Consider the following 24330-nt stretch of genomic DNA (forward strand, 5'->3'; position numbering starts at 1 on the left):
TTTCGCTGCAGTCAGCCTGGATCTCTGTAATTCTGTCTTGCAGAAAAGGCTGCTAATTTCAGTAGAGATCCTCCCATCTATCACTATAACAGTTTAATAGGTGAAGTTATAGCTTGAACACACCAACAGGCTTTATGTGAGTAATTGCCATATTTATGCTGCTTGAATTGATGATAAAGTGCTAAAATATGGGAATGTGGTTGCGTGTGCTGTTATTTTATGGGGGTTCTGTGTTCCTCAACCCCTTCCCTGCCCCGATGACTCCAGGTTTGTTGGTTATGCTTTCTCATTATCCAGATAGTTCTAAGACGAAGCTTTCGCCATGACTGTTCCCCATGTGCCCGTGTCTCACCACCCTCCTGGTTTCTCCTTGCTTAAAGTTAAACACAAGTCATTTGCATTCCAAAAATGCCTCCTCGCCATAAAGGCAGGCAGTCAGCTCCACTTTGGGCTCTTCCAGATAAGCAGAGTTCACGTGGCTGTGACTCGGCAGGGCTCGCGGATTTCCTCGGGACCCAGTGCCCTGATCGGAACAGCATGCCCTGGCAAGCTGCCTGGGGAGCCAGGCAGTCAAAGAGAAGCAAAGCCTGTTTCACAGAGTAGTCCTGCCCTTCCATCCAAGACAGAAATGATCTGGGTGGAAGCCCAGCTCCCCGAGACAGTTCCAGCAGGCCTGCCTTGCCTGGCTGTTCCCACCACCCTTTCCCTCCATTCAGCGGTGCACCTCGGTGGCCAGGCCCCTCTGCCCTCACCGGGAGGCGGCGGGACAAGTCGAGGCGTGTGTGCCAGCAGGCCGTGCCGAGGGCGGCCCGGGGAGCAGCACTCGCTCCCTCGCTCCCCCTGCTCCCCTAGTGGTGCACGGGTGTGCGTGGCGCGGGGCGTGTGCGTGGCGGGGGGCGGGGGGCTTCTGTTTAGCTTCCAGGATGAGGCACAGCCCTCTTGTGGGGGTCTCAGCCAAAGCCATGCCACTGACCTGATCTGTAAAAGTGAGCGGCCCAGATGGGGAGACCACACCTAGAACAGCCGGTGGCTTACACTGGAGAGCACGGGAATTCACTCGGTCCCCTCAGCTTCTCTAGGGAGTGGCAGAGGGGAGAACCAGTCCACAAAGGAAGGCAGGAGCTGGGCGTCCTGGTTTGTGCCGCACTTCTCCGTGCTGGCCAGGCCTCAGGCTTTCTCTTTCCTGTATTCCATGAGCAAGGAGGGCCTGCCAGGATGCCTTGAAGCACGGGGCTGGTCGAGAGCAAACAGCTTTAGTCCATTCCTCCCTCTCTTCAGCCAGAGAAACTGCGCTTTTATTATCAGGCAGGTTTCCCTCCTTCCCTCCTTTCTTTGGATAGTTACCGAATGCCTTCTCCAGGCACGAGTTACTGTGCCAAGTCCAGGAGCATAGAAGGGTAACTGAAGCACATGCCCCCTCTCTCCTCAGGGGGCCGCCATTCAGCCGCCACGCAGCTGTCCAGTGACCTTCAGGTTGAGCCCAGTGCTGTATGGAGAAAGTGTGCAGGCAGTAAGTGCAGTGGTTAGACCTGGGCTCTGGAGCCGGATGGGAGCGGTCGTAACGGTAGCATGCAGCTCACAGGGCCACTGTGAGGGTCGCGGAGACCATGTGTGTGAAATGCTGGTCACAGCCTGGCCCAGTGTGTGTGTTGCATTAAATATAAGCAGTTTTATACTCCTAACGGACTTAATCTGGGGGTCAGGGGAGACCTCTGAGGGAGCAGGGTTTAGCCAGTCCACAAAGTGGAGGCAGAAGTGAGGCAGTCTCCAAGGCATTTGGGGGGGGGGGGTCACACTAGGAGGCCTTGAAAGGCCAGTGTGATGGGCTTTGGGTGGGGGCAGCAGAGTCAGGTGTGGTGCGGGCTCCCCAGGCCACGTGTGGACAGCTTTGTGTTGTATCCTAGACACAGAGTGCAAGGACTGTAGGCTGGCGGGATCACGATCAGATTCTCTGCCAGTGTTACACATAGGCTTCTAACCTGTGAAGTGTCCTTTCTTAGTGAGGAAAAAGGCCAGGAAAGGAGGGCCGCTGGGCTGTGATGGGTGCCATCTTTGAACCTTTCATGACTTGGTGAGAATCAGGAACCCGAAAGAAGCTCACCTGTGCCCTCGTTAACGCTCACGAGGAACCTGCCGGGGGCCCTGCTGTGGAGTGGGAGCTGGCACTGTTGGCATGGAGGTGGTGGTGGTGGTGGGTTGTATGTACCTGTTTGTTAGCGCAACTGTTTCTTTGTTGGTGGCTTGGGGTTCGGTCAGTGAGGACCCCCGCCCCACCCGCAGCCCCAGCTCCGCACTGGGGCGGCACTAGCTCTCCTCCGAGTCACGCTGCCGTCCTCCACGCCACTGGGCTCAAGTGTGCTGGGGCTCCCAGCTGCTCCTGGCTTTGAATATCAGCGGCTGCCTTGCAGAGTCCACTCTGCTCCCCTCAGTTCTAGGTCACACTCCTCTCCCCCTCCATCCTAGGCTACCCAGAACCAGCAGCATCCACTCTGGGCTGGCCTAAGGCTGACTTCGTCACGGTGGTTTTCTAAAACACATCTTTTGGGGTATATGTCTTCTTGAAAGTCAGGGACCGAGCCCGTTGGCGGGCTCAGAGCAGGGCGCAGAAGCCCTCCCTCACAGTGACTGACAGTAAGTGCCCGGGCAGCTTACAGAGGATCAGCCAGAGGCTAGAGCCATATGAAGCCCCAGACCTGGTGTGATATTTTCATCTTTCCCCTCCAGGTCTCTTCTCTCCCTTCTTCCTCAGCCTTGAGATTTATGACACGGCTGCGTGTACATACAGTGGCGTTGGAAATTTATAGCGCCGCAGTGCCCGGTTGTGGGGCTAACGCCCGGTCAGGCTGTTATAATAGAGTGCCAGAGGCATTCTGTCAGGGGAGAAAGGAGGGGTGGCATTGCCAGAAACAGATCTTGATTGACGAGGGAATTACCCAGGGAAGACAGCTAACAAAGAGGCACTGGAGGGGCCACAGTGACCTTAGTGTCGAAGGAACAGAAGAGCCAGAAAAGCATTCGGGCACATCCGAAACAGGAAGGCGGCAGGGGACCTCGCGGGGCTGCCTCACTGTGATCAGCAGTAGAACTTCAGAAGGAAGAGAGCGCCGACTCTGTCTACTGGCTGCCTTCGGTCAGAGAGAGGCAGCGTCTCTTCCCTGGCTCTCCCTGCTCCTCTGGCTGACAGATGAGAACGCTGAGGGGTGTGAGGGAGGCGATGAATGCGCCTGAGTGAACAAGGGAGGAACAGGAATGAACCCGGCATTTACAGGGTGAAGCCAACACGTGATATTTAAAGGGTGAGGGAATAGGGAGTTAACATGGGAGGGAGGAGCCCAGCATTTAAACGCACAGTCAGCCAAGAGGGAGCCAGCGCAGAGCTGACGCCCACCACACACCCAGCCCTCTGGCCTTGGACTTGGCCTCTCTGAGCTGCTACCTGCTCTCTGTAAACTGGGGATAAAAATAATACTACTTACCTCAGAGAATTACTGGGTGGGTTCACTGTGATGATTCTAGTGAAGAGCTGAAGAAGAAAGAGCCTGGCACATAGTAAGCCCCCAGCAAAAGTTAACTGTTATTGTTTTATTATCATCATGATTATTTCAGTGTGCCAGCCATTTGTATTACTTGCTCTTCATACCTGTAATCTGAGTATGCACAACATCTCAGTTCGGTTCAGTTCAGCCGCTCAGTCGTGTCCAACTCTGCGACCCCATGAATCTCAGCACACCAGGCCTCCCTGTCCATCACCATCTCCTGGAGTTCGCTCAGACTCACGTCCATTGAGTCCGTGATGCCACTCAGCCATCTGATCCTCTGTCGTCCCCTTCTCCTCCTGCCACCAATCCCTCCCAGCATCAGGGTCTTTTCCAATGAGTCAACTCTTCCCGTGAGGTGGCCAAAGTACTGGAGTTTCAGCTTTAGCAACAGTCCTTCCAGTGAACACCCAGGACTGGTCTCCTTTAGAATGGACTGGTTGGTTTTCCTTGCAGTCCAAGGGATTCTCAAGAGTCTTTTCCACACCACAGTTCAAAAGCATCAATTCTTCGGCACTCAGCTTTCTTCACAGTCCAACTCTCACATACATACATGGCCACTGGAAAAACCACAGCCTTGACTAGACGGACATTTGTTGCCACAGTAATGTCTCTGCTTTTCAATATGCTATCTAGGTTGGTCATAACTTTTCTTCCAAGGAGTAAGCGTCTTTTGATTTCATGGCTGCAGTCACCATCTGCAGTGATTTTGGAGCCCCCCAAAATAAAGTCTGACACTGTTTCCACATCTATTTGCCATGAAGCATAGGCATTCGTAAACAGCCCCATTTTTGATGAGGAACCCGAGGCTTAGAGAGGTCGAACGGTTTTTCCCAGTCGCCCAGCAGCTATGAGAGAGCCAGGATCAAAACTGAGATCACGTGCGTAGAGACTGTTACACAGAATGAAGTAAACCAGAAAGACAAAAACAAATATCGTGTATTTATGTGTATATTGAGTCTAGAAAAATGGTACGGATGAACCTGTTTGCACAGTGGAAACAGACACAGATGTAAAGAACAGGGGCATGGACACCACGGGGAAGAGAGACTGGGGTGAACTGGGAGATCGGGACTGACGTGTGCAACCACTGCGTATAAAATAGATGATCAATAAAAGTACTAGATATTGAAACTTCAACTAAAAATCTTAATTTCTCTACTGAAAAAAAATTATATAGTGAAACTACGTGTAACTTTGTGCTATTAAAAAAATTCTATTTAAATATTTAAAGGAAAAATACTTGAAGTAAAAAAGGAGCCAGTGCATGTTTTATTACTGTCTGCCGACTGGCCTGTTTTGACTGGGTCCTTAGAGCAGGCCATGCCTACAGACAGGTGCTGCTGTTGCAGCTTGTTAAAAGGTAAAGAAAAAAAAGGCAGGCGTTATACAGTGGGCTTTCCGTAAGTTTTCTTATTTATTCCTTGCAGTAGTCTCCGAAGGTGAAGTTAATCCATCATAGACTCAGGGGAGCAGAAGTTAAGAGTCGGCATCCGGGATCCCCCCGATGGCACAACTCAGGTGTCCTCCACTTGCCAGCTTGCTTTTCCAATTAGGTCGTTAGGACCATAGCTCCTCCCTTAGCCCTGTGCCAAGACTTCATTACACTCACCTGTGTGGTGCAGAGAAGGCAATGGAAGCATAGTCACCCAGGGTCTCACCGCTAGTAAGTGGCTTCCAACCGAGATGCTCAGCCTCACCCCAGCCCTTTCACCCTCCATCGTGGCGGGGGTGCTGCAGTGGGGGCCTCAAAAGGAGATAGGCTGTAGAGATGCTGTTGGCAGTTGACCCAGAGTGGGGGCTCCTTACTCTGGTTAGAGAGGTCAGCCCTCTTCAAGACAGTTTGGACTTGATGCTCGAGAGGGGTTCCTTTCTCTCCCTGAGCTCTCAGCAGCCCTCTGGCCTTGAAACTTAGCCTGCCCAAGGCTTACCTCTTGGACACATGAAAGAAAAGGAGAATGGTCTATTAGCCGCATTTCCTTAAAAGTCGACTTGTCCTCTAGTAGTTAAAGCCTGTCTGCTGTGGGGTATTTTAGAGCATTGACAACACCGATTACTTTTTTTTTTTTTTTTTAAGGACTAAAGTGCTGAGTTTTATTTCTAAATATAGAAAGTGAAAAATAAACAAGTCAGAGTTTGTCTTGGAGGAAGTATTGATTTGTTGCTAGAAAGGAAATTCAGGAGGAACTGAGTCCTGGGGTGTGTGAGCCGGGCTGAAAGCCTGGCTGGGGGGAGTATGGCAAGACTTGAGGCCCAGAGTGCCGGTGCTGAGCAGAAGTACTTGGAATGAAGAGTTGTTTGCCCATTTCAGAAAACGGGACACATACCAGAGCAGAAGGTGGAGTCTCCCCGCCATCTCCAAGCTCTTGCGAGTCCCTTGTCCACTCTGCTGGAGCTCCTAGCGTGCCACGTGCCGCAGGCACCTCAGCCACCGGGACGGGGCAGTCAGGAGTAAAAGAGGCCAGGTCTTAGCCTGTGGGGAACGCCTCATGGCTGCCGCTGGTGCGTCCTCTAGAAGGTTGTGTGGCATCACCAACTCTGACATGAGTTTGTGTAGGATCCAGGAGTTGGTGATGGACAGGGAAGCCTGGCGTGCAGCAGTCCACAGGGTCACAAAGAGTTGGACACGACTGAGCTACTGAGCGGAACTAGCCTTTTGTCGGTGAGGAGGACCACAGCTTGCAGCTCTGTGAAGGATCTCACCTGCCAGACTGGGTGCTCAGTAAATACTGAAAGAGAAAAATAAGGCCTCTTTGCTGTTTTTCTCTTTACTTTTTTAACATTCTTTTGAACACTCACACGTGGCCATAGTTTAAATGTGTAAAAACCTTGCTTACGAATAAAAGGCGCTAATTTTAATACTTTTTGGAAATGCTTCATTCCTAGTCTCTGGTATTTATTTTTCCTTGTTCTCCCCCCCAAATATTCTTGAATCATAGAATTTTTTAAGAGTCGGGGGGACTTGGAGACCTGTCCCGTCTTCTAGAGCAACAGGGGTCCTCAGAGCACGAGTCCCTGGCCAGCAGCAGCAGCATCACCTGGGAACATGTCAGCAGTGCAGATTCTTGGGTCCTGCCCCCAACCAACAGAATCCGAAACCCTGGAGGTGCAGCAGCCTTGTAATCCAGATTATAGCAAGCCCTGATTCTGCTGCATGCTCCAGTTTGAAAGTACGTGATTTAAAACACCACAGTAAAAGAACTCAGGCTCCGGAAGCAGGTGGGCTTCAGATGGTAATTCGCTGGCTCTCTGACCTTGCAAGTATTACGTTACCTCTTAGCCTCTGCATTGCCATCTGTAAAATGAGGTTAGTAGTGATCTCTCTGAAGGGGATATTGTGAGAACCCGTGTAGAAGTGCCTGGTAAGGACTCAGCATCATGTGCCTCACATATAGTAAGCATTGAGTAAATGGTTGGTCATTACTGACTGCCTTCTTAGACGAGGTATTAATCTTTCTAAAAAGAAAAGTAGCATCCCAAACAGATGGCTGTCCGGTGAGGGAGTTCAGAAGCTCTGGCCCTTCATGATGAGTGACAACTGTCGCTAAGATCGTGCACTGAGAGACTGTTTGCCTTCCTGTCGTTCCCATTCTGGTCGTAGCTCTGCTCTCTAGAGTCATTAGAACAAAACTATTCTTCACAGAAATTGCTAGATTTTTGAAGACAGCAACCTTGGCGGTTCCGAACTTCCTCTTGTTTTATTCACACAAGATTAAAAGATTCCCAAAGAAACCAGTGGAGCTCAGTTAAAAAAGAAGAAGAAGAAAGAAGCAGGGCCTGTTCCCGAGATACTGGGTCTTTGGAGATGCCTGGTATATAGAGATGCCTCAGAGCTTACGGCTGAAGCTTTCTCAGTTGGACCTCTGGCCGTGGACCAGGCCTGTGACAAGGAGGCACTGCTTTCTGCCGGCAGAGTCAGCCCTGGAGCGTTTCTGGGTGCACGCTGCTCAGGATCCAGCATCTCCGTGTGGGGGTCTGCTCCAGGCCCTAGCCCTTCTCCTGCTCTGGCCTTGGGGTCCTCGGCGAGCTGCCTCACTGTGCCCAGCCTCCAGGTTCTCACCCGTGTCGCTTGCCCTCTGTTTCACTGGCAGTTGGCCGCCTGCCCTAAGGTTTCTGTTTTTATTTTATTGATGTCTAATGAATAGCTGCGAACAACTGTTCTGGCCAAGCAAATGATACCTTTCCTCAATTATGCCATGTTGTATAGGTCGGTGGCAGAATTGCTGTTTTAAAGTGGGGTTTCGTAACAGAAGCATGCATCCAGATTACAGGAGATACTGAGGTGGTGATGAGCTGGTGCTGAGGGGCTGGCCTTGCGCTTTCAGATGGTCTCCAGATAGCTCATTTGCTGTGTGTTTTCAGCCCTGTGATACCGGGCAGGTGGCCATTAGGAGACAGTGCTGAGGATTCCTGTGCCGAGGCTGCCAGAGATTGTAAGTGGACTGAGGCTGTCAGGATCTTGTCGCTGCCGTTCAGAGAGCCCCTCTCCACGCTGGGGCGCAGGCACTGTGAACATGTCCGTGAGGACTTCTGAGGCTCCCGTGTTTATACTGTTGTTTTCTTTGTATTCGAGAGGGGTTGATATTCAGATAAAGGGAAAAGTATAGTGATTTCTTGTCAACCTAGAGGGCGAGATTTGGATCTGTTGACACATACCCAGGGCTTGTCAAAATGTGGATGATTTCATATTGAAGCCTGTGATGTGTGTTACCTGAGATGTGCGATAGGTAGAAAGTTTAAGTATCTGAGAATAGTGTAGAAAAGTCACCGAGGAAAGAGAATTACTGTAGAATTACTAACTGTGGATGGTGAGCAGGGGCCACGCTGACCTCTGACTTCTGGAGGGCATGGACCATCTCAAAAGCTGCCCAGAATACTGAGGGCCTGTGGACTTCACAGAGATGTGGTGTTTCTCCGGGGGTGGGGGCAGAGGCGGCTGTGGTCTGGATGCCAGCCTGATGGGGGTTAAACGGCAAGCCCCTTCTGAATAGTGTGGGGGCCCTGGACTGAGACCATGCTGCAGCCTCTTAGCAGCTGTGCAGTTTAGGCCAAGGACTTCCCCTTTCCGAACCCCGCTTCCCTCATCTGTGTTCTCTCTTCATCCAGTGGCTCCCGCGATAAAGGGCTGAGGATTCGATGGCGCCATTGCTAAGTGAGTGCTGGCTGCGGGGAGCGTGTAGCCGGCGCACAGCATGGCGGCCACGCGGAAATGTCGCCTCCCAGAGGGAGGCATGCAGTGATGGGGCTTCTTGGTGGCAAGTCATTGCATGGTAGGGTGTCCTTGAGGCCGGTCCGTTAATGCCCTTGTCTTTGGGGTGAAAGGGCCCATGTGCAGTTAACAGCTTTTAGGCCAAGGAGTGATGACTTTTGTTTCGATGATCTTCATAGTTCACCTGCCGCCAACCTAGGGCCCCAGAAACTGACTGACTGCTTTCGTCTCGCCCAGCGGGTGCCTCTCCGGCGGTGTCAGTTACAGCGATGACTGCGAGGCCGGGTCCGCTCTGCACTGCCTGCGCTGCCTGCTGGCGTGCAGCCCTGGCTCTAGGGCGCTTCCACAGTGCCCCGCCAGTTCGTCAGGGTCGCTCGAAACCATGAGCTCCAGCCAGGACCCCAGGCTGGTTTGACCGTTGTCCTTTAGACCACGGTCTCGGGGGTGCAGAGTGGACTTTCCTTCCTGGAGAGAGGGAGAGCCAAGCTGACCAGCAGCGCCGGGTGTCCACTGCAAGGGGCACGGCGCTTCCTGCGGAGGGGTGGAGCGAGGCCACTCTCCCTTGGAACTTTATCGCCTCCCACATTGTTACGTAGTTGAATTTTACTGGTCTTTTTTTTTTCTCTTACCTAACACTGTACACCAAGTAAGTTCCAGAAGGAAAAGGAAAACCCACTCTAACCATAAAAAGAAATGAAGACATAAAGAAGCAGATTGGTCTTGAAAAGCTAACATTTTTGAATTATGTACGTCAAAGAAAATTCAGTACACAAAGTTAGAAGACAGATAATGAAAGGGAAATGTAAAGCTATATGACATTAACATAGTTCCTTAATATTAAGTGCAAAATGAGGAGAACCACTCCGTTTGAAAATGATCAAAAACATGAATAGAAAATTCACAAAGTAAGAAATACACACTGGACTTCAGGAAGAACCTAAAGGATTAACAGTAGGTGACTTTTAAGTTGCTGTATACTGTGTTATCTTTAAAATTATGTTATAAAAGAATATTTAATGGTTAGGTTCACAATATAGTTTGTAAGTGAAAAGGGTGGGTTAAAACATAGTATTATCTCTGTTTTATTAAAATTAAATTTCAAGGTATATATCAAAATGTGGACAGATGTTACCTTTGTCTGATGTGTTTCTATATTATTTTAGTTTTTACAAAAAAAAAAAATATTTGTAAACTTCAAAGTGAGAAAGAAAAAGGGCAGGAGTGGGCTGAGGCACTGAGGCAAGACGCGTGCCCTCGCCCCAGGGGGCCCTCGTGGACCCCCTGCTTCTCCCCTCAAGCCTGTCTCCCTCCTGCTCTGCTCTCCACTTCCTGCTCCTAAGGCTCACGCCTGTCTCTCCCCAGGGCTGAGCACTGAAGGCATCTACCGGGTCAGCGGGAACAAGTCAGAGATGGAGAGTCTGCAGAGACAGTTTGACCAAGGTAAGGCCACAGCCACTCAAGGCAGGCGCCACTGCCGGTGGAGCCCCCTGGGGTGCTCCTGCCACACAGCCCCAGAGCCAAGGGTGCTGGCTGGGTGGCTGAGGAGGAGAGAGTGTTTGGCTCCTGTCAGCAAACAGAAGCATCTGCCCCGCAAACCTGCTTCAGCCAGGCTGCTCCCCTCTCCACCGTCCAGAGGCACCATTGCAGCCCCTAGCACGGGCCTCATTCACTGAGACCCAGGCCTCGCTTCCCTCAGGCTGGGCCATGCAGAGGTCATGGCGGGCACATGACTCAAGGTTGGGTTGAGATGACAGTCCTGTGTTGGCAGGGCCTCTCCACCGTAACTGCCCTCCTCACAGAGTCCTGCAGAAGAGAAACAAAGCACGGGGGAGCATCTTGTGATACGCTGAGCCTTGGGCCCAGGGCTCCACAAGCTGAACGCTCTGCCTCCTAAGCTAGGTCAGATCTGAGAGGCCAAGGGCCACATGGCCACATCCGTTCCACCCTAACCCAGTTCAGTTAGGGCTGAACACACTGGGATGAGAGGTCACACCCACCAGTGTCAGACGCAAAGGAGCCAAAGAGTAAAACTTGACAGATGCCACTGGCCAGAAAAGGTAAGCAGAAGGTCAAAGTGGGGTCCAGCTTAGCGTGTGACTGGGCCTCGGGAGAGCCAACCAGGCGGCCTGTGCAAGCCTGCAGGCCCAAGCCACTACCCAGTGCGTGGTGGGAGCAGACACCGCCCCTCACCCCCAGCACCCAGCTCCACAGTCTCCACTAGCTGGCAGCATGAAGGAAAACTTGTGAGTCTTGAAGGACTGGAAGCACAAGGTCAGGATGCGGGCAGAGCCACGCTAGGTTAGACACTTACGTATATGCCAGGATCTGCAGCCCAGGGTACACTCCCAAGCGGAAACAGTCAAGATCTATCAGTAGAAGATTTGTTACAAATCAGAAATGCAGTGAAGTACGAAAAGAAAAATTAGAGGCAGGAGTTGGTGGTATCGTAAGCTAGATGGGACCAGCAAGAGGAAAGTGAGTCTGGTTGCCTGACCACCACAAGGAGCAGGGTGGAGACAGCAGTCAGAGTTGCTGGTGCCATTTCTGTAACCTTCCAGGAAAAGTGACACGGCCTTAGGGGGAAGCCTCCTCCTGTCTCCCCGAGTGGGGATGTGAGGAAAGGCAGCAGCATGTCCAGGGCAGACGAGGGGGCTTCGGCTGCAGAATGGAGGCGCAGCTCCTCTGCTCAGAGGCTGATCTGGGCAGGATGCATGTCAGCGTGTCTGTGAGTCTCAGAACTTTTTTTTTTTTTTTAACAGCACCCAGGGGTGCCACCTTCTGTCCAGTCTGTGATGACCCTGAGTCCCTGCCCAGGCTCCAGGCCAGCCCCCAGCAGCACCTCTGGTTCTGCAAGCTTCTCTTGCTTGTTTGCAGCGCCAAGTGTTCCTTGCTTTGGCACAGCCTCGCTTGGCCTGGCCTCACTCTCCCAACTTCCTTTCAGATCACAACCTGGATTTGGCAGAGAAGGACTTCACGGTGAACACCGTGGCGGGGGCCATGAAGAGCTTTTTCTCAGAACTGCCAGACCCCCTGGTCCCGTACAATATGCAGATCGACCTGGTGGAGGCCCACAGTGAGTACCGGCAGCCCGCCTGGCTCGTGGGCCCCTGGTGGCGCCCCAGGTTGACTCTGCTGGGCAAATGGCGGGGCCAGGGGTGGGGGCTGGTGCGGCAACACGAGAACAGGTCCTGCCCTCAGAGCTGACGCTCTGGCTCTTGGAACTGAGACTGAAGGACACAGGAAAGAGAACTAGCAAGATGACACCAGAGGGGCTCACAAATTAGACCCCGGCCTTGTCGACCAGAGGGGCTTCGTTCTGTCAGGAAAATTGCAGGCTGCCCCAAAGCTCCGTGGTTGAGAGCCTGGTTTTTATGCCAGACTTGGGGCAGAGCCTCGCTCCTTTGCTTGTTCACAGTGGAACCTTCCTGGCCCTGAGTGTCCTAGGTTGCCATCCCTGCTTGCATTTATGAAAGGATACTCGGAGAGGCCTGGAGGCGCGGCTGAGTCACGGACCTGTTCGGTGGAAGGCTGTGCTGGCCTCTCCCTCCTGACTCTGTCTCCTCCCAGCTCTCCTGAAAGGAAGTGCACACGTGGTCTGGGCCAGAGAGCCTCTGGAGGGGTGAGGGCAGCTGCAGAGGAGCGCCTCTGCTTTCGTGGTCCTGCCCACTCCAAGGACTCCCTTCTGTCCTGGCCTGCCTCTCCCTGGGGGCTCTCCCACGGTGGGAACCCTGCCCTTGGGCATCCGTCCCTGGACTTCATGTAGTGCTGCAGGGGGCCTGACCTCTCAGAGTTTTTTCACGGACTGACAGTCCAGACTTTTTTAGCCAGAGGCAGCTGCTGCTGTGCAGCCGCAAGAGGGAGCTGTGTCCCTCAGACCCCAGGACCTTAGTCTTACCCTGCCGCTGCCCAACTCCAAAGACGGAGCTCTAAGCACACACGGTCTACTCACAAAGCTGATGGTGTGGACAAAAACTGAGGGGAGGACACAGATTTGCAGGACTTCAAGTCATGGGATGTAGACTCTTGGCGGCTTTGGGAAATACAGGTGCTGATGGAAGCCCAGCCCTGAGCTGTGGGAGGGGTCCCCGTCAGAATCTGACTGCTGTCAGGGCTGAGGGCCCCAGAGTCGCCATGCTCTGATCTGCCTTTCCCCTGATGTTTGTTTCCACAGTCTCTTCGTAGTTTATGCACGCCATTCTTAGCTGCTTGAAATGCTTCACAGCCATCATCTTACCCAGGCCCACAGGGATGGGGCAGACGCCCTGGGAGAACAGTCATGGTGTCTCCTGGCCTGCTCGCCGATCTGCCTGCTCAGGACAGGGGCTGGGTCTCCCAGATGAGTTAGAGCATGGGGACAAGTGCCAGCTTCTGCCTTAGTCCTGCCTTCCAGAGATGGAGGTCCTCCCAGCACTCACTTCTCTAGCAGGCTCCAGGCTGGCTCAGATGTGAGACGCATGGGAGGCCTATGTCCAGAGCCAGCTTTCTTTGCCCCTCAGCCAAGCCTCCCTGGGCCGCAGGTAGGAAGAGAAGGTGTGGGCCGGCACCCAGCTTGCCGGGAGCCTGGAGGTTGCCAGCAGCGTTTGTCTTGACTTGGCGCCATCTACAGGCTCGTGGCATCCTAGCACCCCGCAGAAAGAATTCCATTGTTTGTGCGGGAATTGCTGACATGGCATCTTTTTGTTTTTGGAGGGTCGCAGGGGGCAGGAGAGGAAGGTGTCACTGATGGGGAGTCAGCTGCCTTCCTCCAGCAGCTTCCGCCGGCATCCACTCTGCGGAAGGGAGCTGCTTGCCGCTCCTGCGGCCTGGAAGAGGGTGGAGATTTTCCGCTTCCTCTTCCCATTGTGTGCCTCCTGTGCCCCGCTCGTCAGCTGGAGCTCGGTTATCTTGAACCTGGTAGAGAGGAGCGTCTCTCGCTGACATGGCACCTCACAGCCGGAGCTGAGTGAGCAGTGGGGCTGTGTGTATAAGAGCGTGACACCAACCGGGCAGTGCTAGAGTTCGTGGTGAGGGACGTGAGGGAACAAAGATTCTCAGCCCCCAGAGTAGCTCAGCTCAGCCTGGCTGGGTTTCCATGGCAACATCAACTTGACCGGCTCTTTCCACTTCCTACCTGAGCGCTGTCGTGTCTGGGTGCATTCAGGGCTGGAGATGGTTTCAGATCCTATCACAGCAAATATCAAGGTCACCATCAAATTGCTTTGTGCCCTCCAGAATTTCACAGCAGTGTGAATATCGCTGAAATTGTGGCTACAAATGCAAGACTTTTGTAATTATTCACCAGCTATCTTCCTGCCACATACAAGATAACATGTGGGAGATTGAGAAGTGACTGGCAGCCACAGCCCGCGCTGCCAGGGAGTGGCAAGCCGGGTGTGACCTTCTGTGCCAAGACGTCTTTCCTTGCCTCCCCAGTGCTCATTTAAGTTCTCTGCCCGACGGCGAGAAGCAAGCCAAGTTGGAAGGGCAGAAAGCGCAGAGAGGAAGGAGGAAGGAGTTGGGTCATAGTAGAAGAGACGGCCGCTGAGCGTGGCTTCAGAGAGGACCGAGCGTTCAGGAGGCAGCTAGAGGAGCCTTGAATCCTCCGTCTATCTCGCCTTCACAGTTCAGCCCAGCCTTCAGGAAACAGTATCATTTATTCCTGCCCCACAGTCTCTCCTTTTCGCCTCACGACCACTCCGACACCCCTGTGCCGTGTCTGGAATCCCTCTGGTCCAGCCAGTCCCCACGCCCCCTGTCCTCTGTGTCTTCTGTGCTGGCAGAGACCCTCGTGCTGACTCTGTCTCAGGCCAAGAGGCTCTGAGCTTAAGGGCCCTTGCCCTCCGGGCCTCATTATCCAGCAGAACCGCTTGTGAGTTCCGTGTGCACGTTATAGCCCATGGAGACCAACCAGTATTCTTCAGCGACTGTCCGAGGGACAAGGGCTGTCTAGCAGCCGGTGGTTAGGACTCGATGCCTTCTCTGCCAGGGGCCCGGGTGTGGTCCCTGTCCAGGGAACTAAGAGTCCACCAAGAAAAAAAAGGGGGAGGGTCAAGATATATGACCCCAGAGGGCTCCGGATGCTGGCATGTCATCTCACTGTTTCCAGCTGAGGGCTGGAGGTGCATAAACGCCTGCCTTGCGTGGCCGCTGGACGGGTCAGCCTGGCTGCTCGCCGGCCAGTGCTCAGGTGCTGCCTTGGGATCGTGCTGATGCCAGGGCCCTGCTTCTGCTCGCCTGTCCAGACAGCAGCTTGCGAGCCTGGGGCGCTCTCACCCCTAGTGTACGCCAGGCCCCGTGTGGGGCAGGGGCAGGCGGCAGCAGGCAGACACGTGTGCAGGCCCTGCCTCGTCTGATGGGTCAGAGACCATTGGACAGGTTACTGGACAGACAGGGTCACACCTGCAGAGAAGGGCACCCTGACACTTCCATTCTGGGCCCAGCAGAGTGGGGGTTCGGCCTCAGAGTGGTTTGGTGCCGGGGGTGCCCGCGTGTGTCATGGGGTGGGGCTCAAGCCGGTGGTTTGCCTTCTTGATGGTGTGGGTGTGCTGGGTGGCCAGAGTCCATCGGGGGTTTCCCTTGAGGACTGAGTTGAGATTCCAGCCGGGAGCCTGGCTGGCAGCCAGAGGCGGCAGTGGGGTGACACGGCCAGGGCGCCAACAGTGTCTGCGAGTGGGCCCCCGACGCAGTTCGTGCAACCTTGGACCTACTATTCTTAGTCATTGGAGCCCAGGTTTATCTGTATACCTCGAAGGGTGTGGCCCCTGGCTCTGCCCTGCTCTTCCTCCTGAGTTATTGGGGCCTGGGTTCCACATTGCCTGGTCTCTGTCCAGACTTTGTCTTGATTCAGCTGACTGCAGAACGCCTGTCGTGATGCCGTCTCAGTTGATAGACATCTAATTTCAGAACTACGATGTGTTAGCTGAGGAGGCGTGAGCCCTGCAGAGCCCCTCACCCCTCTGGAAGAGGATTGTTGAGGTTGGTGAGGGCTCCAAGCCTAGGGGCAGGCAGCTGATCAGAGCAGGGATGCTGAACTTGGAGACGGAACTGGGAGCCCCCCTCCCCGTCACTAGCCCCGTGGCCTGGCTGTCACCTCTTGAGTGGGCTTTCTCAGGGTGGGGCACACCGGCGCCACCTCTCCTCGGCTGGGGCTGCCCAGAGAGCACCCGTGAAACATTGCCCCGCTGACATTCTGGCCCTCGGGCGACGTGCTGCTGGTGTTGGGGCTGCCGTGAAAGACTGCCAGGTGGAGCCCACGGTGGGTCCCCGGCACTGCTGGGCTTTGCTTGCACGCGGGAAGCAAGTCAGGACAGGTCAGAAGGCCGTCCTTGAGGGGGCCATGTTCCGTGGGGCAGACACAGGGCCTGGCCCTGCACTGGGAAGCCCCTCATTGCTCCCCTTGCCGTCCTCCCTGTCTCCTGCCAGGGTCTCGGTGCTCCCCGGCTCTCAGAGCACCTGCCCCGCGCGGCCAGCAGGGAGAGCAAGACGGTCTGTCTCCCTCCACGCTCCCAGGGTGCATGGCCATCCGGGTCCTGCTGAGGCACTGTGCCAGGAGGTGGAGGGAGGCTGGCATGCCTGAGGGTGGTCCTCGAATTTCCATCCGAGCAGATGTTGTAATCTCCACTTCCCCCACCCCTGTGAGGAAGAGAGAGAAGGGGCAGCTGTCCTGTTGCCCAGTGGTTAGGAAGGAGAGGGGACATCCTGGGCAGGCAGTGACATTATCAGCCCCATTTCCTGCTTCCAGCCGGAAGGACAGGTGAGGCCGGGCTCTTACATGAAGGTGCTGCTGCTCAAGTGCTTGATTAAAACAAACACAGCTGTGTGTTTGTCGTGCAGGCACCTAGGAGAGTCCCGTGCCAAGCTCGCATCTGGAAGAGGGCACAGTCGGTTCATGAAGTGAGACTCCGCGCCACGCACACGCTTCTCGTGTTCTCCGGGACAGTTCTTCATCCTCCCAGCCCCACTCCCACCCTGAGCAGTTTACTTCTTTCCTTTTTATTGAAACTTAACAGTGAAGGGTTTTGAAACTCAAGGCCAGACAAAAAAAAAAGTGTGCCCCTGACGTTGAGCCCTTAAAATACATCTTGGGTTCAGAGAAATGACGCTGATGATGGCAGCACATAGTTAGTTCCTGTGGGTCTAGGTCACCAAAGCACTGTTTCATCAAGCCGCACTCTCGAGTCTGAACGTTTGCCGGTTTCCTGCTGCCGGTGGCTGTCCTGGCCGTCTTTGCAGCCTCCTCTCCCCCTGGTCCCTGAGTCTCAGCCTTGCTCCCAGGTGCTGAGTGTGCGTCTGGCCGTGAGTGCTGCATTTCAGGGTGTGGTGTCGCCAAGTGGAGGCGGCGCTGTCCTGAGCCTCTTAGAGACGAGACGGCCACTCAGAGTCATGTCCCCGAAGCCTCACAGCTGGCTGGTGTCACAGACAGGACCCAGACCGCAAGACCCTTCCTCCCACTGCTCCCGCCACCATTGATGTTCCATCTGTCCTTCTCAGTCTAGTTTGAGGCTCCTCATACCCACTTGCCTAGACAGTGACCCTCTGGGACATGTCACTTTCCACTGGAGTCCTTAACTAGGAGGCCACAGGCTTCCTGAAGAACACATGGGTTTGGAGAGTCTGGGAAGCTCCAGGGATGTAGGCAGACCTGTACACGGTTTATCTGTGAAAGAGGATCCGGAGTGTTCATCCACCCACAGGAGCCTGTGCCCCAAAGCAGTTAGGCGCCACTGTATTTGTTAATGAATGCCTTGTCCCCCCACCCACCTGCACCATCTCTTCACGGGGTCCTCCTGTGATCTTCAGGATCTTCTAGGCCCTGGGGTCCTAGAGATAAGCCTCAGCTCCGACAAGTGGCCGTACTCAGATCTCGACCTGGTCGGCCCCAGACCATTCTCGTCTTGCTAGCCCAGGCCAACTCTCACCTCCAGGGCAGGCCAGGTCCACTCAAGAAGGGGCTGCCAGGACCCCAGGAAGCACAGTGGTCCCCACCCAGACTCTGCAGCCATTTGGGCAGGGTCTGATTCCCAGACCAAAAGCCTGATTGCTGCCACCTCCCTGAGCCTCAGATTCCTTATCCTGGAAGTGAGGTGATCCAAGCCTCCTACGATTGTGAGGACTTGGCCGAAGCAGGCCTGGCTTGAATGAAGCGTTTCATTTGGGCTAGCTTTTCCCTGTCTCAGGACACTAGGGGACACGTAGTCCTTTTGATGAACTCTGTAAGAATTCCCTACCGTTTCCACCAGCTCTTCCAAAGGGCAGATGCGCAGAGGGTCCCTGACTCTAGGGAAAGGACAGAGCCTTGGTCTCGTGATCCCCCCCTCCCGAGACTGTTGGCGCGGGTAGGCGGTGGCGCCCACCCGTCTGCTCAGGAGGCAGCAGGCGCTATGCATCGGGATGCCCGTCTCCAGGGGCAACCAGATGAGCAAAGAATGGTGCCCTTCATGGAAGAGTCCCTGGATGGTGGGGGCCGGGAAGCTCTGGGTGTACAGTGCCCCTCTTCAGGAGCAGGGGCCTGGGGCATGGAGGTGGGCCTGGCCCCGGCCCCACACCACTGCCAGGTGCGCCTGCCCGGGGCACGGCTTGTGGGGCGAGGATGGGGTTGGGCTGCCTTCAGAGCAGGCAGCATGGCCCTTCCCCCCACTGCCCGGGACCAGTAGCTAATCTGAGCCCCAGGCCCACCAGCCTTGATCTTGGTTTTCTCTTTCCTCAGAAATCAATGACCGGGAGCAGAAGTTACACGCCCTTAAGGAGGTACTCAAGAAGTTTCCAAAAGAGAACCATGAAGTCTTCAAATACGTCATCTCTCACCTGAACAGGTACGTTGCAGGGCTTGCTGTTTGTCTTCCCCTCCTTGGAAACCCTCCAGTTAGGGCCAGTGGGCTGCGGGAGGAAGCTGAGCGGGGCTCTGTCCTCAGCTCGTCAGGTGCCGGCTCCTCGTCCTCAGGCTGTCCTGCTTCCGTCTGAGAGAGGCCTGCTCGGCCCCCAGCCCCACTGAAGCAGCTCGCTCTCCAGGACCCATGCTCCCTGACGGCTGTGACCACGTGCTGCACCCAGACAGGCGTCCTGTGGGAAAGAGCGAACGGGAGCCAGGGAAACCCGTGCAGGGAGCTGCAGCCCTGCCCGCCGTTACTCCCACGCAGTAGGGTTGCTTTCCAGCCAGACCTGTTCCTCTCCCGACAGAGTGGTGTTCCGTGAGCGCTGCTGTGGGACACACACGCTGCCTTTCTGCACAGCCAGAGCAGTGCCCCCCACTTCGGGGGCCTCAGAGGACAGGCCCAGGGGGCTCGGGCCTCTTCGGTTCTCAGCTTGCAGGGCGGGGGTGGAGGCAGGAGAGCAGCCGGGGGGACGGTGACCGTGAGCACAGGGGGATGGAGCTCTGACCTCGAGCCTGGTGTTGCCCGCAGAGTCAGCCACAACAACAAGGTGAACCTCATGACCAGCGAGAACCTGTCCATCTGCTTCTGGCCCACCCTGATGAGGCCGGACTTCAGCACCATGGACGCCCTCACGGCCACGCGCACCTACCAGACAATCATCGAGCTCTTCATCCAGCAGTGCCCCTTCTTCTTCCACAACCGGCCCATCAGCGAGCCCCCTGGTGCCACGCCCAGCTCCCCCTCTGCCCTGGCCTCCACCGTGCCCTTCCTCACCTCCACGCCCGTCACAAGTCAGCCGTCGCCGCCCCAGTCGCCTCCGCCCACCCCCCAGTCCCCAATGCAGCCGCTGCTCCCCTCCCAACTTCAAGCCGAACACACGCTGTGAGCCCCCGAGGCCTCGGGCTGAAGGAGACAAGGTCTTCTCTCTTGACGGGGTGGCACTGGGCCTTGAACAGAACCAGGCCTGCTGGGGTGGGGCGGGGAGGGTCCCCTCTCCTCTCGCCTTCTCCAGCCCGCAGCACTAGCAGCCGCCAACAGAAGGCGCAGGCTGGGCCGGCCGCTGCCCTGAGCCCAGCACTACAGACCTGGGGTTGGCCGCAGGCCTTGGCGGGAGCCCTGCTCTGTGGCATGGACCCTTTTGCGGACTGAACGAGGCAGGCAGGAGCCCTCCACACCCTCACTGCTCCCTGGACCCCTCCCCGCCATCTGTGCACACCAGCCTCAGGGCCGCCGCCCGCTGGGCAGAGCCTGGCGTCGGCCGGGAGGAGGAGATCCTGAGGTCCGACTGCCCCAGGGCAGGGCCAGCAGCCCCTCACGAGGACACGTCCCTCTGCTGCGCCCGGCACTCCCCACCCTTGGTGGGTGCAGCCTGCCCGGCAGCCTCCTTGGGAACATGTAGGCCAGCTCTGCCACCCTAAGGTACAGTCCCATCTGAGGGCGTTGGCCCAGCAGGTCAGGACAGAGGAGGCCAGCTCCTCCTGGACCAGGGAGCGTGGGTGCATCCGCCCCCATGCACCCCGCCCCACTTCACAGGCTTTGGGGATCCATTCTCTTTAAAACAAAGGAACACTGGAAGAAAAATGGAGAGGCATCCCTCCCCCAATAATTCTTAAAAAGGAAGAGAAACTACAGGAAGAAAACTACAGACCTCAAGGTGAAGCGCTCTCCCCACCTCTGCCAAGAGGCACGCAAGTGGACGGCAACCCGTCTTTGTGACAGCAAGACCGGGGTGCCCAGGGGTGGCAGCCTGAGAGCCTGTTGGGGTCCCACTTAGGTCCTGTCACTAGATCCCCCTCCCCCGCCCCAGGTGTATGGCTCGAGCCCCTTGGCAGAAAGAGCTGGGGGCCCGCCCAGCACCTGTCTGCCTTGGAGCGCTGCGGTGCTGCGGGGACACTGCCCCTCGTGCACAGGGAGGGAGTGGGGCGGCGGGAGGTGCCTGCAGGCACGTGGGGATTGGTTCCGTGTGTTTGGTGTTGAAGTAGAATCATTTTCCTCCTGGGCCAGCAGGGCTGTCCGTGGGAAGTGGGCTGTGTCGGGGGACTCCAAGGGTGTGACGGTTGCCGGTGCGTGCAGGGCCGGCCTTCCTGCTCCCCAGCCATCAGTGCCCAGAGGAGCTGCCGGTACAGAGGCGGTCAGTCAGGACGGGGCGGCGTGCCTGCCTGTCACCGTTCTCCATGGGCTTCCCCGCCCTTCCTGGCCTTTCCACTGGCCTCTGGGAGAAGCTTCCTCATCGTGCCCCCCTTTGCCCCACCCCACCCCCAAACAGCGACCCTGCTAAGGCTGCTACAGATACGGCTGCCCCCATCCCGTGGCTGGGCATGCCTCCGCAGTGGAGAAGCCACTAAGGTACCCTGGGCGTGGGGGCGTGGGGTGGAGGCCCGCCTGCCGCACAGTCCTCCGGGGGTCTCTTTGCACTTTAAGAAGCAGCACCTGTGGTATGTTCGAGGCCGCCTGACAAAGTGAGAGACGCCTCAGAACAGTCTCGGCCACCCCTGGCCCTAGACGCTTCCCACTGGCTGTTGGAGGGCAGGCCAGGCCCTGTGCTCACCGACTCTTCCTCTGGATAAGCTGGATGTCGCACTGTCTCTAGTTCTTGTACAGCAAAATAAGGTGCTTGGAAAAACTACATGTCCCCTGCACGTTTCAGCGCCTCCTTAAGGACACAAGTCAGAAAACCTAAGGTACATGAACGTCTTACTGTCAGATGCCAGGTCTTCTCTTCTGGCAGATGTGTGTCTGATGCTTTCTCAGTTGGGGCTTGGCTGGAGGGGGACGTGGCTTAGTTTTGACTTGAGGTCGGCAGACTCCTGCTTCTCTAGCCCTGCAGCTGCCCCAGTGCTGAGTCCCAGGCAGGTGTGCACGTGGCTCCATTGACTAATCAGCCCTTTTCTAGGTCATGCTCGCTTATTCCCAGGCAGCCCGTCAAGGTGTTGGGTGGGGGTGGAAAGGAAGCCTGGAGAGTGGCCTGGGAACACGGTCCCACGTGTCAGCTGAAGCAGAAGCAGCTTGCTTCCCTCCCACCTCTGTTGGCACCCTGGACCACATTGCCACCTGCAACCTTGGCTCTGCACCAGGAACTTCACAAGCCCCCAACTGTCCTGCCTTCCCACGCCACCCCTCCCTAAGACCGCAGTTCTCTTAAGTGGTAGGTGACTTTTTTGGAAGAAGAAAGGGCACAGTAAGGGTGGAAACCTGTGCTTTGCACCCTTAACTCTTGTGGAAGTAGCGGAGACCAGACTTCCGCGGCTCCACGGGGTCACTGCCGGTCCCACAGCGCCCCCTGCTAGCCAGCCCGACAGCTGCAGGGGCCCCTCAGGCCTGCACCCGGAATCCTGCCAGGGCTTTAACCGCAGGTGGGGACTGGTGGCTCGTTCCCCAGAGAGCCACAGTTGGACAGGAAGTTCCAGGGGTTCCTCTCTATTTCCTTTGCTAATTCTTCTCATTTTCTGCTTCTCAGGCTGGCTTGGGCTTGGAGGACATTTCTTGATCGTTCCGAGTTGGCATTCCCACCATCAGCAGTGCTAGTTAGGGGGCAGAGTGTGTTGGTATTTGGACCAAATGGGCACTCAGAGGGGGACCCATGAAGGAGAGTGGGTGTGTGCGGGGGCAGGCCGACCTTAACTGGAACTCTGCCCACCCCACCCATTTATCTAGTGTGCTAAGCTCTAGAAAGTTCTTCCACAGGTCATTCTCATGCGAGTGGCACCACAACTCTAGGAGTTGAGGGCGGCGAGGATGTTACTAGCCTTGGCCAAACTGGGAAAGCCTTGCAGTGGAGACGCAGGGCTTGTGAAATAGTGGGGCGCCCGGAAGCTCTTCCCCATCCAGATCCCCAAAGGTGCAGACCCCGAGGCCAGAAGTAGACAGCCCTGGCTGAGTGTCAGGCTGGCTCTGGAGGGCGGCTTCACGGAAGGAAGTGGTCCACGGGTAGGGCCGTGGCTTGCGAGTTCGCCTCAGTCCTTGGCTGTTGCATGTGGTTATCACAGTGCATTGGTCCCTGCATTCGGTCGAGTTCTTCCCAGCACTTGCCCTTTCAAGGAGGAATGCTAAAGTGCTTTCCCCGGCTTTCCTCCAGGCTGAACGCGTGCTGCAGGTGCGGTTCTTCTGGCAGGCTGTATCTTGGTCAGGGTGGGCAGAGGGTGACCTCCTCGGAGCAGCACGCTGGCCAGAGGGGCTGGAGAGCTCGCCTCCACTCGTCCCGTGCCTCAGTTTCCTGTGGAGGGGGTGGCCCTGGCGGGCTGCCTGCCCCCAGGCCGGGAGGTCCAGCCAGTTCCCTGCAGCACTTGTGATCCGAGCTTCTCTCCACCCTCACCCTCCCCCGTCCCCTCCTGCAAGGAGATCCACACTGCCTGGGGGCTGTCTCAGGTGGCGGCTCTGTTCTGCTCGGCCAGTGGCTGCCTTCCCAGGAGGAGGAGGCTCCAGGGACTTGGGCTAGCCGCTGGGGACAGCCACGGCGCTCACCCCCAGGGCCTCCATTTCCCACAGACAGTGGACGGAGGTCTTGCCCTCCTGTTGCTTGGCAGGTTCAAGCCGCGCATTCATGCTTAGGTGAAAGGACGACTGAGTCGTGTGTGCTGGAAACCTAGGTTACATCTGGTGATCCTATGGCAGAAGGCCTGGGGCCAGGAGGGGCCTGCACCAGTGTCCTGTCAGGTCCTCCCGGAACCGTCTTTCCACCGGCTGTTGACTGCAGACTCCTCGAGGCTCCGAGGTGACTGCCCGCGCCTCCTGCCCAAGAGCCCGCCTCGGCCAGCTCCAACAGCAGTGATGTTACACCTCAGTGTAGTCGAGACAGGGCGTAAATTATTGTTTGCATTAAGAAGAATCATGTTCCCTGTGTACATTTTTTAAAAAAGTCTGAATTGTATGGGAATAAAACTTGTTTGAAAATTTGGAATAGTGCTGCTGCCAGCTTATTTTTCTGGTACTTGTATTTTCACATGTTAAATGATCTTTATATATGTTGGATTAACAAATATTTTGAGTTTCCTGAGGGTGGGGAGGGGAACATTAATGGTATTGAAATGTGTTAGTAGTCTGGCTGTGTGCCCAAAATTCTGTTTCGCAGCAAAAGTGGAGAACTGTATGTAAAGAAAGTATAACAGTTATTTCTTTGTATTTTAGGGGCTTTAACCAGGACATCCTCTAGTTGGCGTTAGGAATGTTTGCTTAATTTGCAGACTTTTTTTTTTTTTAACACATCGTGGGTTTTTTGAGGCTCCAACCTGATTAGTGCATGGTCAGCCGTCAACAGAGGCTGAGCATCTCTGACTGAGGTGTTCTCCGTCTGGCTTTGTTTTTTAAAATCATGTATTTGCTACAAAGTATTGTACTTGTCTCAATGGGAATGGTGTACAAAACTGAAAAGGCCTTACGTGATATGTATCATAGTTAATAAATCAATCTTGTAAAAAACCAAACCTGAGAGAGAGATGAAGGCAGCCCCTCCCCGGCCCCTGGGCGCGCACCCACCAGGCAGGCCCCGTGGGGGCGCTGGCTGCAGCCTCGGCCCATAAGGAGGAGCGTGGGGGCCTCTGGACCACGGGCAAGAGGGTTCCCCCAGCGCCCCAGGGAGAAGGCTTAACAGCAGAGCCGAGGCCCGTGGGAGCTGCAGGCACCTTCCCCCTCCACCCCCAGGACTGCTGCCAAGAGCCCCCGCCAGCCCTGGCCTCCTTGCCTTGCCTTTCCAGCAGAGTGATCCAGGCTTCCCGCGTGGCACAGTGGTAAAGAGTTC

General features: G+C 55.7%; 1 protein-coding gene across 1 annotated transcript in view; it reads left to right on the plus strand.

The window, feature by feature from the left end:
- The window catches only part of ARHGAP35 (Rho GTPase activating protein 35), a 115055-nt gene extending 91039 nt beyond the window's left edge, over positions 1-24016 (plus strand). Inside the window, exons 4-7 of the mRNA XM_018062659.1 lie at positions 10108-10185; positions 11687-11818; positions 18431-18536; positions 19125-24016. Of these exons, the coding sequence (XP_017918148.1) occupies positions 10108-10185; positions 11687-11818; positions 18431-18536; positions 19125-19482 (674 nt within the window). The 3' untranslated portion in view covers positions 19483-24016. The remainder of the gene's footprint in view (positions 1-10107; positions 10186-11686; positions 11819-18430; positions 18537-19124) is intronic.

Source organism: Capra hircus, chromosome 18 (assembly GCF_001704415.2).
Source record: "Capra hircus breed San Clemente chromosome 18, ASM170441v1, whole genome shotgun sequence".
NCBI classification, from domain to species: Eukaryota; Metazoa; Chordata; class Mammalia; order Artiodactyla; family Bovidae; genus Capra; species Capra hircus.